The 17,875-nt window shown below is 30.3% G+C and overlaps 1 protein-coding gene across 6 annotated transcripts in view; it reads right to left on the minus strand.

Annotated features, from left to right (window-relative positions):
• The window catches only part of LOC134712491 (disks large homolog 2-like), a 104,786-nt gene that overhangs the window by 51,367 nt on the left and 35,544 nt on the right, over window positions 1-17,875 (minus strand). For all 6 annotated transcript variants that reach the window (XM_063574090.1, XM_063574091.1, XM_063574088.1 and 3 more), the window contains 4 exons: window positions 15,360-15,407; window positions 14,336-14,460; window positions 1,207-1,309; window positions 163-229 (listed from right to left, as the gene is read on the minus strand). In XM_063574090.1, the coding sequence (XP_063430160.1) occupies window positions 163-229; window positions 1,207-1,309; window positions 14,336-14,460; window positions 15,360-15,407 (343 nt within the window). The remainder of the gene's footprint in view (window positions 1-162; window positions 230-1,206; window positions 1,310-14,335; window positions 14,461-15,359; window positions 15,408-17,875) is intronic.

Below are 17,875 nucleotides of genomic sequence, written 5' to 3' on the forward strand. Positions count from 1 at the left end.
TTTGGTATTTCCAGCAGATTTAACATCCTGACTTTTGTATGGGATGTGTTTATTTTCAAGATTTTAAAAGAAAAGGTTCCAAACTATTAAACAAGAATAATATTTTTGTTTGTTTATTGTAGTATTTTGGTATTTTCTGTTATATATTTTGACTGTTTTTACCTTTATTTCCTTTGACTAATTCTAGTTCCATAATATTTTCAGCAGGTGCTCTCAATCTCTTTACATACTGAAAAAGAAACTTTCTCATTTGAATTGTTTTACATTGTCATTTCAGGGCCTTTTATAGCTGACTATGCGGTATAAGCTTGGTTCATTGTTGAAGGCTGTATGGTGATCTATAGTTGTTAATTTCTGTGTAATTTTGGTCTCTTGTGGAGAGTTGTCTCATTGGCTATCATACCACATCTTTTTTTTTTTTTATATATTCAATCCAAAACAAAATACATCTCATTTCAGTGAAATATTGAAATCTAAAAAACAATTCTCAATCCTTCATAGTCTACATTAATAATTCCAAATTCAAGATTCAAATGTAGAAAATTATTCCACAAGTAACCATTGAAACAACATTAATTGACGAATGTGAGTAGTGATTGAGTGTATTATCAATGTTGTTTGGCTATGAACTGATTTTTTTTATATGCAATTCTTGTATTTGTTATTCTTTTCATTTCATTGTATTTAAATGTAAATAGCATTGACTTTCAATGTAAATAAAGTAGAAAATGCAAGGAAGTCTATCCAACATTTATAATATCTTGACATCCTGTTAGCATATCTACACAAAATGTCTTATTAATATACAGTTAATATGTCTGCTGTAAATGATTTATGATTTCAGTATTGTCTAACATACAGTATACATATGATATGTAAGATAAGTAAACAGTGCCATGTTGCATTGCATCACCGTATTATTTCATTACCAATGTCATGATTCCCGTCAAAATCAAACATCAGCAATGCATATAATTTTTCATATCACTTTTAATACTGCATGTATTGTAAAGCTTTCCATTTGTTTGTCCTGATTGTTTTAAATTTTCTTGGGTATCATTTTGTAGGTGTCTAATTAACAATTTTTTTTTGTTTTTTTTTTGTTTTTTTTACATATCTGGTTATTTCTAACTTGCAACCATTGAAAGTAAACAATGTAAAACAGTAAATGAAAATGTTTTAAAGCCTTGGCATAATAATACATACCAATACTACTCTTGTTCCAGCTTGTTTTAAAGCATCAACAGCTTCTGAGTGTGTTGCACTAGATGTATCTGTCTCATTTACTTTCACTATAACATCATTCATTCTAAAATACAAATAAAAATTCTAATATAGTAAGAACAAAATATACAAATCTTCCATCTATTAGTTTATTATAAACTATTTTGTACAGTTTTTCAGCTGTCTTTCAGGCAAAGATATGATTTTAAAGTTACAACTTCTTTCTTAGAAGGATCTTTGGGTGGTATCTGGCATAAATGTCCTAGACTTTGTGATTTATGTAGCAAAGCTGATAAAAGGTTGTAAATACTGATGTGTGTGTTTCAAGTCTGCTAATATGCTTTCGTAGGACAAGTTTTTGTTTTCTCTTCATATCAACTGATACCTAGCGTTTTTCAATCATTGCTGAATAAACATAAGAAACTCAGCTACCTTCACTTTATTTAAAATCATTTACAATACCATTCTTTTGACATGTTTTTTTGTGGATGTTTTCATACTAATTGGCAAACTAGGTCACGCAAAACTTATTTAAAATATTACACTGTTTCTATGATCATTGAAATGTAATTTATAGGTTCATATTCTTATAACAATCACTTCTTGGTATATACATTCATCATTAAAAAGCATTGTTGAATAAATTGAGAATGTGTCTATGCCTCTATGGGCCACAGATGCCTCCTTCTTGTAAATATATAAAGGGGCATAACTCAAGAACAGGTAAACGTGATGCTGTCCAAGTTAGAGAACAGAAACCAATGTTGGGATGGACGAAATTACAGACAAACAAGAGTAAACTCAATGGCCCCTCCACAATAGCAAGGGCATGAAAAACAACTCTTTTAAATGTGCTAATTGAGAAAAAAGTTTTCCACAAAAATAAATTGGTTTAGTCTTGATTAAAATTACTATGTTTTAGTTGGGTCAGTTGGATTCCAATTCTTTTATAGTTCTTTCAATACTGCTGATTTGGTATCCATCATACAGATACACAGCTACTTTTGCATAGGTACTATTTCTTTACTAAAAATTTGCAGTACTAGAAATCTACTTTTAATATTCAGTACTATTTTGTTACTCTAAAATTATTGTAATATATAGGTACTTAAATTTTACAGTACTTTATTTGTACTTGAAATTTAGGTACTACAGATTTTTGGTTACTACTGTTACATTTTCAGCATTTTGAAAAAATATCTATCTAAAATCCCTTTAAGTTATGATTTTTAAACATGGAATATTGCCAAAATATTTAGTACAAATCAATTACTGTAAAATACAAGTACCTAAATATTGCAATAGTTTTAAAGTAAAGAAATAGAACTAAATATTAAAAGTTAATTTCCGGTACTGCATTTTTTTAGTACAGAAATAGTACCTATGCAAAAGTAGCTGTGTATGATATAGAAAACAGCAGGAACACGCCTGACTTAAAGCTTTATCAAGGTATAAATTTCACAAAAAGCTTGTTTCTTGTTCAAATATTATTATATTTAGTGAAGAATGAAAATTTTCCCCAAAAATTTTCAATATAATGTCAATATCTGAAATAATTAACTGAATTCATACTTAATATTAGATAGCTGAATATATTTCATCAGCATATACAAATGACATTGTTTTTCTAACATATCAAATCCTAAAACAAACAAAGCAATACATGTTTTACCACTATCAATTTCTAAAATAATGAAATTGAACAAAAAGGCATACAATTACAGTACATTGTGTAATATGTTTTCCAATCTGTTTCTATTTACTTTGTTATTAACAATTTTTAAATTTGGATACTCTTTATCTAAAATATTGCAGTTGGATAAAATATTGATGAAAATCAGTTAACTAATTATAAGAATACTTTTTGTCATGCAATATATATATCCATCATTCTCCCCCTGACGACAATAATCACAATGGCACAGTGAACCTCTTTTTTATGGTTTGTAAAAATTTGGGTTCAACACTGACAAAAATGCTTTCAAGTAACTTATTGTAAAATGGTTTGAGAAAACTAAATAGTCTTTAAAATACCATGGGGCATTGGATATAGTTGGTATTTTTATTCAATGATTAAAAGGACAAACAGAATGGTACCCAAATTGCATCTTTTTTGACAGTTACGTTTTTTTATGATCAAAACATAAAAGGCCATTCTGTGTTTATTTTGTAGCCGTATCCTTCTTTACTATATAGGGACACCAATTTGATATTAAATCCATATTGAGTCATAGAAAAATGGATTTGAATCAACCTTCAAACTATCTATGATTCCGTAATGAGAAGTACCCAAATTGCATCCATGCTTAAATTCACTTCATTAAAAATCGAATAACAGATGTTTTGTTTTATCTTTTCAAATATTTAGAACAACTGACATTAGTACACTTTTTGTGAATGTCGCATGGGGGCATTTTCGTACATTTTTCTTTTCCAGTGAAGGCTTCAGCTGTTCATATAACTTGTGAATGTTTAGTGTATATTTGAATATATTCACCTATTTTGTAAGACATGTATAATGTCAAATAATCGATATACAAATTGTTTTGTCTCAAAGAAAACTTTTAAGAATTTCTCAGCTGTTTATTTTGAATAGGTGCAATTTGGGTACTGCGAAGTTATCAGAATTATTTGATGTTTTTGAAAAAGAAAACTTTTAAGAATTTCTCAGCTGTTTATTTTGAAAAGGTGCAATTTGGGTACTGCGAAGTCATCAGAATTATTTGATGTTTTTGCAAACAAAAACAGTTTCAAATTTGTATGAAGAGTCTCAAAATCAATTTCATCTAAAAAGAGCAAAATTGAAAGGACACAAAATTAAGACTTGTGTTTTTTGCCAAAAAAAATATATATATATATGGTAAATGTGTCCATGGGACACAGATGATGGCCCTGGTTGCATATCATATAAAGTAATAAAGGAACATAACTGAAGAATGGTAAAAGTTAAGCTACCTAAATTTGTACTTGATCTGAGTTTTGTGGTAATAAGCATTATGTGAAGATTTCATAAGAGTTGTTTGAGGCTAATTGAAAGATGAGAACGGAAAATAAAAATTCAGCAATTTTTCCATTTGTATTGGAGCATAACTCTAGAACTGTGACATCCCAAAAAATCAAACTAGATCTGTGTTTTGTGGTAATGAGCATTGCATGTAAGTTTCTGAACATTTGGTTGAGGCGAACTAAAGTTAGAGAACGGAAACAATAAAATTTAGCAATTTATCCATTTGGAAAGGAGCATAACTCTAGAATAGTTCAAGTCACACCACCAAATTTTAAACTTGGTCCGTGTTTTCTGGTACATTTAATAAGCATTGTGTAGAAGTTTAATAACATTTGTTTCAGGCTTACTAAATAAAGTAAGAGAACAGAAACAAAACATTCAACATTTTTTCCATTTGTAAAGGGGCATAACTCTAAAAAGGTTAAAGTGAAGCCCCAAATATTCAAACTTTAACTTGTGTTTTCCAGTTATAAGAATTGTGTAGAATTTCATAACATTTGGTTCAGGCAAACTAAAGAGAACAGAAACCAACTTTGGACGTACGTAAGACAGACAAGGGTAACAATGTTACAACGAGGGCATAATAATATAGTCCATCAGATATAAAGTTATAACTATCCCCAATACCTGGATAACAAAAATCTATTGAATTAAATGAGAAATTTTTCATTAAACCTTTTCGTTTTAAAAAAACTCACATTTGATAAAGAGATATATTGGTATACAAAAAAAGTATTGTTTTAACTTTTCAAAAACATGTGTTGAGCACACAGAAATACTATCCATTTAGATTAGATTCTTTGCTATAAGTTGGTTTTAATAGTGAACCACAAATCTAAATGTTCAATGAAGTTATTTGCAAACATCATTTTTTTTAATGGTCAATTATTTATACAATGCTTCTTTAAATGACAAATTTTATAAACACGAAAATAAACAATCCACAGCCAATTTATCCTAATAACAGATTTTCGTAATAATTATTCATTGTTGAAAGCTAATTAAATATAAAATATCTAAAATGCAATAAACCACACAAAAAGAAAATAAGAAAGTATAATAATATTACCTTCTAATTTGAATTGCATAAAGCACAGGTTCAGACCTTGAGACAAAAATTTGACGTCCAGGATATAAAACCATTTTGAGTTTAATTCCTTAGAATACAATACTATGTTTCTGAACTCACAAAACTATTTGTCCATAATAAACGTTTCATCTACAATTGCCTCTACATATTAAACAATTTGTAACATGTGACAAATGAGAGAACGTCATTAATGGCACTCATCAATATCCACACTTTTTATACTTCATAAATGTTTATTCCACAGTCACAACATGCAACTTAAAAAAAAAGAATATAATATTCAATTATCCCAAGAAGAATACAATACACCCCATAATCCAATTTTTCTTATGAATGTTTTATAATGGTAGTATTGTTTTATTGCTAGGTTCTATAGACATCAGAACATATTCACATGTCTAGCACTGGAATATAATCATACAACTATTTTGGGGTCAAAATAATACAGCACTCAAAATGCTGTAAACATTAATTATAAAATTATACATGATTAGCAAGTATCGATTCTGATGACAAACAATTAGATGTTGAAATTAGAAAAAGGGTCCCTAGTCATAAATTTTAAAATATGCATCAATTATGCATTACACTTAGAAAGGTTTAAATAAGATCCTCTTTCTTTTCAATGATTTGCTGAGTTGAACTGAGCTGAAATGAAGAAGTTTTTAAGTGAAGCTTGGACTTATGCACTGAGTTTTCTAATTTAAGGGTAGCAATATACTGCAAAGTTTAAAGTCATAAGAAACCTCAAATCAAAAAAAAATAATGCATATGTTTTTTTATAACTCAATGGATAGTTTTCATTGTAAAACTTATGTACATATACTTTTTTCTGAAGAAAATTCTGTAATTTATTCATATTTAGAAGAAGTTTACTTTATTTGAATTGCTTCCTTCCAGCAAGCAATTCCCCCTATATATTTTCCGTATGCAAGGTGATCTCAGTGTGACCCATCTCGTAAAAATTCGGTGACCACAATACCCATGGATGTCCTTAAAATAAACTATTATCTGAATTTACATGTTAAACACGTGCTCAATTTCCATGCTTTTTTGTTTAAATTTTGTCAATTGTTGACAAACAGGTGACAATCGTTAAACTTCGGCTTCAAAACACGAACTTTAATTACCTGCCATATTTTCACAACAACATTGACCGATTGAAAAAAAATTGACGATTATACGAAATTTACACGAAAAAAATGATAAATTCGAGCACAGAAGACTAAGTTTATGATGTTTGTATGCATTGGTGTAAGAATTGGAAGAACATTATTTTTCACCGGTCACTCGTTTCTTATGACTTTAATCTTTCGAAGAATGCAAGTATTTGATGATTATATTTTCAAATTTCAAATTTTCAGCTAAATTCTATTACAGAACATGTACATTAAAAGAATTTCTTTTCAGCGAAAGTTGAAATTGAAGGTCAGTATGTGGTAAAACTTGTCAAAATGGTTGTTTTCTAAAAAGTTAAAAAGTACAAAAATGGTAACAAGATAGTGATCATCTAAATAAGGTATGGCAAGGTATGGCAAGACAATACTTGAAGAGGTAAAGTACTACAAACTTTACATGGTTTTATTGAATTTCGGACTGGTGAAAACTGTTAGCCAAAATGAATTAATATTTATCTGAGGTAAAGCCTTCTCTTTGAAGAACATTTATTACTTATAATAAGCTGTCAACAACAGAGATATGTTTTGCCTTTTTGCTATTTTGATAGTAAAATGCAAATGTTGAAATCAAAATAGCAATACTTTTACATGTAAGGTATGCAAAACAGAACTGAAAATACAGGGTAATGAGATGTGTCAATGCTAATATAAATGCATACCAAATATCATTTACCTACCACTAGTGGTCCCCTTGAACTGACCTACCTTACCACAAACTAATACATGTAAACTGAGAAAAAGTTTCAAGGTCAATAGAACATGACTGATAGGGTTGGGCCAAGTAATCCCCAATGAGATGTGCTAAATTAATGCTAATACAACTGTATATTAAATATCAATGACCTACCACTTATGAATAATTCTGGGACCCCAGCAAAGACCCAAGGAACAAAACTATCATTAGGACCTTTGGAAACAGACAGCAGTTGGCTGAATAACCCACTAACTTTCACATGACTAGAAATAATAAAAGTGTCAAAGCTAAAACTGACAGGAAAAATAGCTGCATTAAGTCATAAATCTTAAATATTTTTTCCTTCTGTCCAAGGCTACACAATCATCTTTGAGGTGGTCTTTGATTATACCAGAACTTTGCACTTGCAGTGATTTTCAAAATATTAAACAATACAAGAATAGCAGTTAACCATAATTTTGTAATTTTACAAGTAATTTCATTTAAATGGCATAAGCTAACATCAATAAAAGCACTTTATAAGACAAAACTATTTTCACTCCTTTGATATTTTTGAAATAATCATGGTGAATCGATTTGATCAAGAAAATTGTGTACTACTTCCAGTTTTGTCTTTTTATGTTGGAAAATTAACAAGCAATTTAAATTCTAGTAACCTACATAGGCAAGCTTCTTAAGTAAATGTGAAATTTATCATTTTTATGAAGTCGTAAGTACATGTCCATATATTCAATAGCATTTATTACCAAAAGTTATGGTAATAATGAAAAGGCTGTCAACATGACAGCAAACCAGGTTTTTCATATATCAGTGTTAATTGTGTATGCAAGCAAGGGCCCTGACTCCTGAACAAAAGTAGAGATCATCAAAACCTAACTGGACCTCCATTTTGAGTTGGTAACAACGTATTTGATTCGAAGAGCATTGCTTGAACAGTTGTGAAAAGTCTTTGTATGGAAATGTCAAAGTGACTTTTTTTCAATCACTCAAAAAATCTGCCTGCACCACAAAAGTGAAAATCTATTTTTTCATTAGTAACATAATTTTGAAAGGAGTAGGTTCAGTAAGACCCCTTTTTGGCCTCAAAATAAAGCAGTTTTACAAAATTGTGAAAATGTAATCTTTAAGCTATTTTTTGGAAAGTAATATGCTTCTGCTACATAAATATGGGCTGTTTTTTGACAATACAATGCACAAATATCGTGTTCTAGCACCATAAAGTCATGCTAAATTACTGAAATCTTCACAATTTTAGCATTTTTGTGAACATTTAGACGCTTTCCGTCTAAAATGAAAGTGGTCGCATTCATTATATTGAAATATAAGTTGTATTTGATGATAATACAAAACATATATAAAGGTAGAGGATGAACACGGATGCGGCCACTTTCATTTTTGACAAAAGCCATCTGACAAGTGACGTTTTTTTGACATATTTGATAAATTTTTCATATTTAAGCTTAGGTCAAAGTGTTTTAATGACTAAATCAGTTAAATCTTTCACATAAACTAATCGAATAAATTTAAATAGACACTTTAGTGTTTAAAAAGTGTCCAAAAACTTTCTTTAGATGAACCTGAAATTTGAGGCTAAAATCGGCCCTTACCAAACCTACTCCTTTATAGATCATTGATTAATCTTCATATCAGCACATAACAAAATACTTTACATATCACCATCTTTACTCATCAATACTTAAGTCAGTAAAGAGCATTAAAGAAGAGACTTTTGATATTAAGTCCCAAAAAGGATGAACATTTTGTGCTAAGGGTATTTCCACTTACTAGGAACTCTTACATACATTACAAGTCATAACTGTTGAGGTTCTTATCAAATTTGATGACATTCTGTTCAGTTGTTACAAGGAAATGTTTGAAGTTCATTCAAAATAATAAAAAATGCAGAAAAAAATCAGTATTTTAAACAGTGAGTTGGTATTTGACTGATCCCAAAAGTGTTTACATTTCAAAACGAGCTCATCAATGCCAAGTTGCTAACCAAAATATGGTGAATAAATTTTGCATAGTGGTTTCTGAGAAAAGTGATGAAAACATTTGTTGGACAAAGGAAAAACTAATGAACAGCCTTTTTATCATTGCAGTATAGCCCCATTTCTATAGTGGACAGCCTTTACTATTGCAGTAAAGCCCAATTTCTATAGTGGGGGTTTAATACGGTAGGTGACCAATGGAATAAACAGCTGCACCATGAGCCCATGATAATCCTGTTACATTTTTTTTTAGGAATAAAATTCAATAACTTATTGTCTGAACACCTGAAAATCACCCCTTTTTATGACTAACTCAGAAACATAAAATTTTAAATTTTAAAAATTGAAAGGGAGCTTATGTCAATAAATATAAGTTATTGACCAAAGTTTTTAGCAAATTGGTTGGAAAACATGTTTAAGTTATTGTCAGAAAACTGGAAAATCACCCTTTTTTTATGAATATAACACCATAACTTGATCACGTAAAATCTAAATTTTATAAAAACAAGAGGTAGCACACATCAATAGATATAAACAATTCACCAAAGTTTTATGCAAATTGGTTGAAGCTTTTTGAGTAATGTCCAACATGTTGACAACAGACGGATGGACAGAGGTACATGTATACCATAATACATCCCATAAACAGGTGCATAAAAAATTAGGCACACTTGCTGTATTATAGAGACACAGGTTTAAGAGGCATAACAGACATATACTCTATCATTGAGATGTCAATACTTCTCAAGGTGTCAGCTGTATCAGAAACCTAGCTGTTGAAGCATCTGTAATTGTTTCATTTACATAAATACTGCACTGCAGTTAAATTCATATAATGCAATCAGCCAGAATGCATCATGAGACGAAACTCATTACAGGTGTGAAAAAAGAGTTTAGGCATATGTTATTATGTTTGTAACATCAATCTAGTGGTACATCATGAAAACATGATATGGAAAATAACCATTGAGACCAATCACTGTGTTGTACATGACCAGATCGATACTAAATAGATGAGTTCCAATGGTAATTTGCCCCGCTCCATTACTGTTCCTTCAGCAATTATATGTACATTACCCATTTATCATTTATGAAATAAAACTTCCAATAACACCACTTAAACTTATTAAACTGTTACCAATGATTTATTATTCAAAACTATTGCAATATGCTTAGATCCAATCAACTGGATACTGGATGGCACAAAATGGTCAACTAGGAAGTGTCTGTTAAATACACTCACCTTTTGGTACCAGTTAATATTAGAACCACTGTTATTAAAGAACAGTGTGTACTATCATTTGATGAGACTCGTATCATTGTCTCTGTAGGTTTTTAACTTTATGACTGCAGCATTGAATGTTATAAAGGGATGTAACTCAAAACTTGTTAAAGTGGTGCAACCCAATTTGAATCTGATCTGTGTTTTGTGTTTATAAGCATTAAGAGAGAATTGTAAATAATCAAAATAGAGAATTGAACTAAATACCACACATTTTACAAATGTTGAATACAAAGTTACTAGAATATACAAGTGCTATTATATAAGAAACTTCAGTGTGAAGTTGGAATAAATAATATAGGGCAATGTTAAAATTATACAGTCAATTGTCTTTTAGAAGTAATAGGTATATGATGATTCATTAATATTTAGATCACCAGCTACTAACCAGTATATTATAGCTACACAATTAACTAATTTCACATCTTAAAAGTATATGTAAATATTAATAAAACAAATATTTTTTAAACATATGATGTTCTTTCATAATATGTGGGAACGTTAACTTGATTCTCAAAATGACTGGAAGAAAAAAATTGAAAACAAATCAATAATGGCTGAGTGAGTGCAATATTTTTTTATCAAGCAATACAGAAAGAATCAACCGGAGGACTATATATCTTTTTTTTTATGTTAAATAAGTGCTGGAAAATCTGGATCATGTCAAGTAATGGTTTACTCCTATTATATGATAGTTTGCTCCTTTAATATGTAAATCCCAAGAGAAGACAATTACAATAACAGTACAACATTTTCTAATTGGATTAAATCAGATATGATTCATCCATGACAGCTAACATTTGTCTCTTTACTCGGGAGATCTATTTTTATCTACATTTTAATACCAAATGTTCACCACATCCCTCCCCAGAGTGGACATATTATTGAAGTTATTCATTTTCCCCCTGATTTCTATCGAAAAAAATATATAATATATTTAAGGAAACCATTTCTGTAAATTACCAATAGAATATCAATTTGACACATAATATCATATATATATATATATAATTTTTATCACCTGAAGAAATTAAGCCATCATGAGCAAATTAACAATATCAGTATCCTCTTAAGCTAGCTAGTCTGATTATTTTAAACATGATGAAACCAGTTCCCTTGCTGAAGTCAAGGATTTTATGATCTTCCATCTTCCATGTAGACTGTTACTTATCCATATGTAGGTGGAACTTTTCACAATATTCAATGAATACCCTATATTACAAGAGTGCACATGCTGAAATGTCTTGACGGTCTTACTTATCATTGAATTTATGTTGAAAATCTGTAACATGAAGGTTTTACTACAAGTAGCACATAAACTTATAATTATCAATGTTTTATGATAATGAGGTCAGGGTCAGATGAACCAGGCCAGACAGACATAGATATAACAAAAGATGTGGTATGAGTGCCAACGAGACAATTCTCCATCCAAGTCACAATTTATAAAAGTAAACCATTATGTGCACCTTACACTTACAATCATTCCATACACCAAATATAGTCGACATGTTGCTTATAGTGTTTGGTAAACTGACAAAATTACTAAAACTTATTATTGACCAATGAACCATAAAATGAGTTAAAGGTCAGATAATACCTGACTGTCAGACAGATATAGATGAAAGAAGATGTGGTATGAGTGTCAATGAAACAACTCTCCATCCAAGTCACAAATTATTAAAGTAAACTGTTATGAGGTCAAAGTATGGTCTTCAACACGAAGCCTTGGCATAATTATCCCATGCACTAAACATATATGACCAGTAATATAAATTTGAAGTCTTATGGATATCAAGATTCCACCTAGAAGCTCTAAACAGAAAAATATAATAAAATAAATTTAGAGTTAAAACTGAATCTTTAACAAATCAAAAACAAATTTTCATTTTCATTTCTTTCTTTAAAATCTGTCGCGTCTTTCAGTGCATTTATAACAGAAACATTTATGAGCAATTCAAAAAACATCTCTACACATGAAAAACATTTTGAAACATAAGATGTAGATATAAATAAACATAACTGTGTAGGTATAGAGCATGTTTAACCAATTAACAACTGCTGAAGTGATTACCACCTGTTCAAATATTAGGCAATAAAATATATGCAGGTTCCTTCTACAGTAAATTCAACATATATATGCCTTATAAATCCATGACTGTATGATATAAAATCTAGAAGTTATCAAACAAACAATTAAGGACAAAACTTCAAAAACTACACAATAAAAAAAAAATAATAATGGGAAAATTTCAGCCCCCCCCCCCCCCCCCCCCCCGTAAAAAAAAATCTCAAAGAAACCTTTAATGTTCTTTTTTTGTAACTTAAAAGCTTGCATGTTATAAGAACATATCAACACCAAAGATTGCTTTCTGCAAAAAAGAACATTCTTTTGTGAGCTATGATTATATAACTAGTGTTTCATTTTTTATGAATTAGTGCTATCGTCCTCTGTTCTATAAATATTATCACATACAATGATACAAGTAAAATTTTATTAGCTATTGTTTTTGTCTTGTTCTTCTAATTGGTAGATTTAGTTAACTGTATGGTCCAGTCAAATGACATTGGTTGTCTTTATCTTTTAGTATGAATAAAAGGAGACCACCTCAAAAATTCCAAAAGGGTATTGGCAATTTAGTCAAACTTTAGTGTTTAGGATTGGAATAAATTCTTTAAATCTTTGCTTCCACTGTTTTACAGATGCCCTGGACATTGTCAGATTTCATATTTTTTTTATATAAACTTCTCCCAATTCAAATTAAATTTATTAGAGTGCCTATTTAGTGGGGCATCCTATTCTATGATCAGGACAATTTATTGTCCTATTCAATCACTCAATACTTGACATAGAATAGAAATTAAGTCCATCAATAATTACGAAACAAGCTGTTTTATCCAATAAAAACATGGGTAAACAGTCAAGTCTGCTTACATAAAAGGTTTATTTTCAGAAGTTAAAAAAACAAAAGCTAACATAGAAATAATTTAGCTGAAAGAGAAAAGTTAATTTGATTAGATAACTGGCAGGGTTCTCAGATATCTATTGAACAATTACAATAAATTTCATCAATCTTATTGTGGTAATTGGCTTTGATCATACAAACTGCTTAATTTATATGTTTGATTTCTAATTTGATGAACAGTGTAATACACTAAAATCAGTTAATTTCAAATGCAAATTTAAGTCTGTAAAAAAGGAAATTACATTCTGGCAAAAAAAAAACCATCTACAAGGTACTCGTTACATACAAAATTATAGGTTATAGCTCGTCATTTCTTTACCATCAAAATATTTCACAAAGTAGAAAAAACTTCGAGAAGATCTCACAAATTGATTCATTAAGTATCCCTACCTTCTGAAAGTTGTTACTTAGAGCTAGTCTATGTTTAATAATTTTGGAAAAGAATTCTGTTCAAGAATTCAAGAATGTGTCCATAGTACATGGATGCCCCATCTGCACTATCATTTTCTATATTTTCTCTGTTCAATACAGAAAATGGAGGAGAAATCACTTATTTTGCATTAAAATTAGAAAGTTCATATCATAAGGAACATGTGGACTTCAAATTCATCAAAAACTACCTCAACCAAAAACTTTAACCAGAAGCAGGACAGACGGACTGATGAACGAACAAACAGACCCTCAGACCAGAAAACATAATAACCATAAATGGGGCATTACAAAACGACAACAAAGACAGTTCTTTTAAAAGTAGACAATATGCCCTAGGTATTCCCCTCCTTCACTACTCAAAAAGCTGTCCAGTTGCAATTTGTTTTAATACAAGCAACCAAATAGCAAGCCTTCCTTCTTTAGTCATAGGCAATAGAATTTTCATATTGTAACTTGATTATCAAAACTTACTTGAGCCTTCCATCAGCAGCTGCAGCACCACCTGGTATGATCTTGGTAATAAATATGCTGGGATCATCCCCAATGTGTGGGTTGTCTGCCCCTCCAGCAATGCTAAATCCAAGACCAGTATTTCCCTGTTAAAAATATTTATATTTTCTCACAAGTGCTAATAAAACATTTAAGGTGTTCAAATGCTGCAGCACCCTGTATACAGTTGATGCATAAGATATCCTTAATGATACAAACCCCTAGCCCACACATTATACAATGTCAAAGTCTGAAACCCTAAAGTTGGTGTGCATCATCAGGGATTGAAGTTCAATTTTGGCTTTGTAGTCCACAGCTTAATTATGTAGCCAATAAATGTATATATGGTTCTATACAAGAAAAGCAGAAATTTTAGTAGCCCACAAAAAATGTAGGGGCCATTGAGGAGTGGTTCCTTGTTTATTGCAATCCTGATCAGAAAATAACACAATAGAAGGTGCACAATATGGTAAAGATTCTCAGAAAATTCAATATATCCTAATAAAGGATTTAGGTAGAGTTGTTGATTTAAAATTAATCTCTTCAAAAGTGAGATAACAAAGTCTGTGATTTGCTTAGGGAAACCCCAAAAGCATAAAACATATGGTCTTGGATGGGTAGTAGTCAAATGAACAAAGACTTATACAATGCATCAGATATCAATTAGAAATAATATATTTTGTTTCTTTTCTGAAGCAATATCTAATCAGAAGTGCACCATTTCAATAGATTATTGTTCAGACACTAATTGATTTTAAGAACTTTTACTTTAACTCTGATATCTTATATTATAAACATGATAAATTACAGTTGTTGTTTTTTTATCTCACGTAAGGATTTCATCTTTATTTCTTCCAATTGGTTAATCTTTTCTAAATTCTCTAAGGCTTGTTTAAACTGGGTAATTTGTGAGTGATTTATATGAGATTGGTACAAATATTTGAGCAATTCAAAAAATTAAAATAACAGAGAATTGTTTACAGATAATATAGTATTGACTACTTACTCTTTCCAATGGTATCTCTTCATATTCCCAATCTCCTTCACCATTCATCTGTAAATACATATATATATATATAAATGTATAAAGTTCAAGAGTATTTGGATGCATTTACGTGGTATAAATGGCAGAATATCTTTCTAGGCATAAGTTACTTTAAATTCAGATCCTTATTAGAGGAAGACCAAAGGCCTTAAAACCAGAAATCTTTCAAGCTGTCTCTGATCTTTAGCTTTGAATCTATGTTATTTCATAAAACATTACAGTTTTGATTAACAATGTTTTCATCAGATATACAGACATGAAATTCTAAAAAAAAGATATGCAAAATTACAGAAGACATTTTGACTAATAAGTGCTTAGAAATAAAAAAGAGCACAACTGACACTTAAAAGATATTTCACCTAAGTAAATGAACTTTGTATTTATAAGTCCACTGGCAAGAAACACATTTCTATTGGCCTTTCTGAAGCATAAAATGTGACTAACAGCAGTGTCTCACAATCTTTTATGTATTGAAAATGTAGAGTAAAAATAGTAGAGAAAATGTATCTTCTTTGATTGAACAAGAAGTTGTGTGTGTTGCTGAGCTAAGCCAACCCCTATTTATAATTGTAAATATCAGAAAGCAGAATGTAGATGTCTAACAGAAAGCATTTACACATTACAACCCATCACTGTCAAGCTGCTGACCCCATACAAAGTCATTCAATTCTGTAAGATTTGAGAAGACTTAGTGTGTGACAAAAATATCAAGATCATTCAATATATGGTAACCAGATGCTCCGCAGGGCGTAGCTTTATACGACCGCAGAGGTTGAACCCTGAACAGTTGGGGCAAGTATGGACACAACATTCAAGCTGGATTCAGCTCTAAATTTGGATTGTGATTAAATAGTTGACACAGCATAGGTTTCTGACACAGAATGAATGTGTTCTAATGAACTTAAAATTTTTGTTTTCTCTTAGAGCAATTCACTATGCTGTTGAATATTAATCCTCTCAAAAAAATGTTTGAAGAAATTTTCTTTTTATTTATGAAATTTCAAATGAGAACCAGATGCTCCGCAGGGCATAGCTTTATACGACCGCAGAGGTTGAACCCTGAACGGTTGGGGCAAGTAAGGACACAACATTCAAGCTGGATTCAGCTCTAAATTTGGATTGTGATTAAATAGTTGACACAGCATAGGTTTCTGACACAGAATGAATGTATTCAAATGAACTTAAATTTTTTGTTTTCTCTTTAATAGAGCAATTCACTATCCTGTTGAATATTAATCCTCTCAAAAAAATGTTTGAAGAAATTTTCTTTTTATTTATGAAATTTCAAATGAGAAAAATTTAACCCAATTTTTTATTCACATCCCCCTTTCCCTTATTCCAAAACTAATTTCAATTAAAATATTCTAATGGAGTTTGCAACAATTACTACTCATTTAAATACATGATGTAAAAAAACTGCTTGTTATCACTGAATGGTAAAGATTATTTAAATTTATCAGTTGGTAGTAAAAAGTGAATATACATTGTATATTGTATATAACAAAGATTTAAGTTGATTCTGGACAAAGAAAGATAACTCCAATTAAAAAAAATTCTTGCAGATATTTCTTGCTTACTATACTGGACAAAGAAAGATAACTCTTAATTAAAAAAAAATTTGCTATTTCACAATATTGTGAAATTAGATATTTCTTGCCATTGCACAATACTGTGCAATTGAAAAGACTTGCTATTGCACAATACTTAATATAATAATTTTAGATCCTGATTTGGACCAACTTGAAAACTGGGCCCATAATCAAAAATCTAAGTACATGTTTAGATTCAGCATATCAAAGAGGCCCAAGAAATTAATTTTTGTTAAAATCAAACTTAGTTTAATTATGGACCCTTTAGACCTCAATGTAGGCCAATTTGAAAACCGGACCAAAAATGAAGAATCTACATACACAGTTAGATTTGGCATATCAAAGAACCCCATTTATTCAATTTTTGATGAAATCAAAAAAAGTTTAATTTTGGACCCAGATTTGGACCAACTTGAAAACTGGGCCAATAATCAAGAATCTAAGTACATTTTTAGATTCAACATATCAAAGAACCCAACCGATTCATTTTTTGTCAAAATCAAACAAAGTTTAATTTTGGACCCTTTGGACCTAAATGTAGACCAATTTGAAAACATGACCAAAAGTTAAGAATCTACATACACAGTTAGATTCGGCATATCAAAGAACCCCAATTTTTCAATTTTGATGAAATCAAACAAAGTTTAATTTTGGACCCTTTGGGCCCCTTTTTCCTAAACTGTTGGGACCAAAACTCCCAAAATCAATACCAACCTTCCTTTTATGGTCATAAACCTTGTGTTTAAATTTCATAGATTTCTATTAACGTTATGTTGCGAAAACCAAGAAAAATGCTTATTTGGGTCCCTTTTTGGCCCCTAATTCCTAAACTGTTGGGACCTAAACTCCCAAAATCAATCCCAACCTTTCTTTTGTGGTCATAAACCT

This window comes from Mytilus trossulus, chromosome 3 (assembly GCF_036588685.1).
Source record: "Mytilus trossulus isolate FHL-02 chromosome 3, PNRI_Mtr1.1.1.hap1, whole genome shotgun sequence".
NCBI classification, from domain to species: Eukaryota; Metazoa; Mollusca; class Bivalvia; order Mytilida; family Mytilidae; genus Mytilus; species Mytilus trossulus.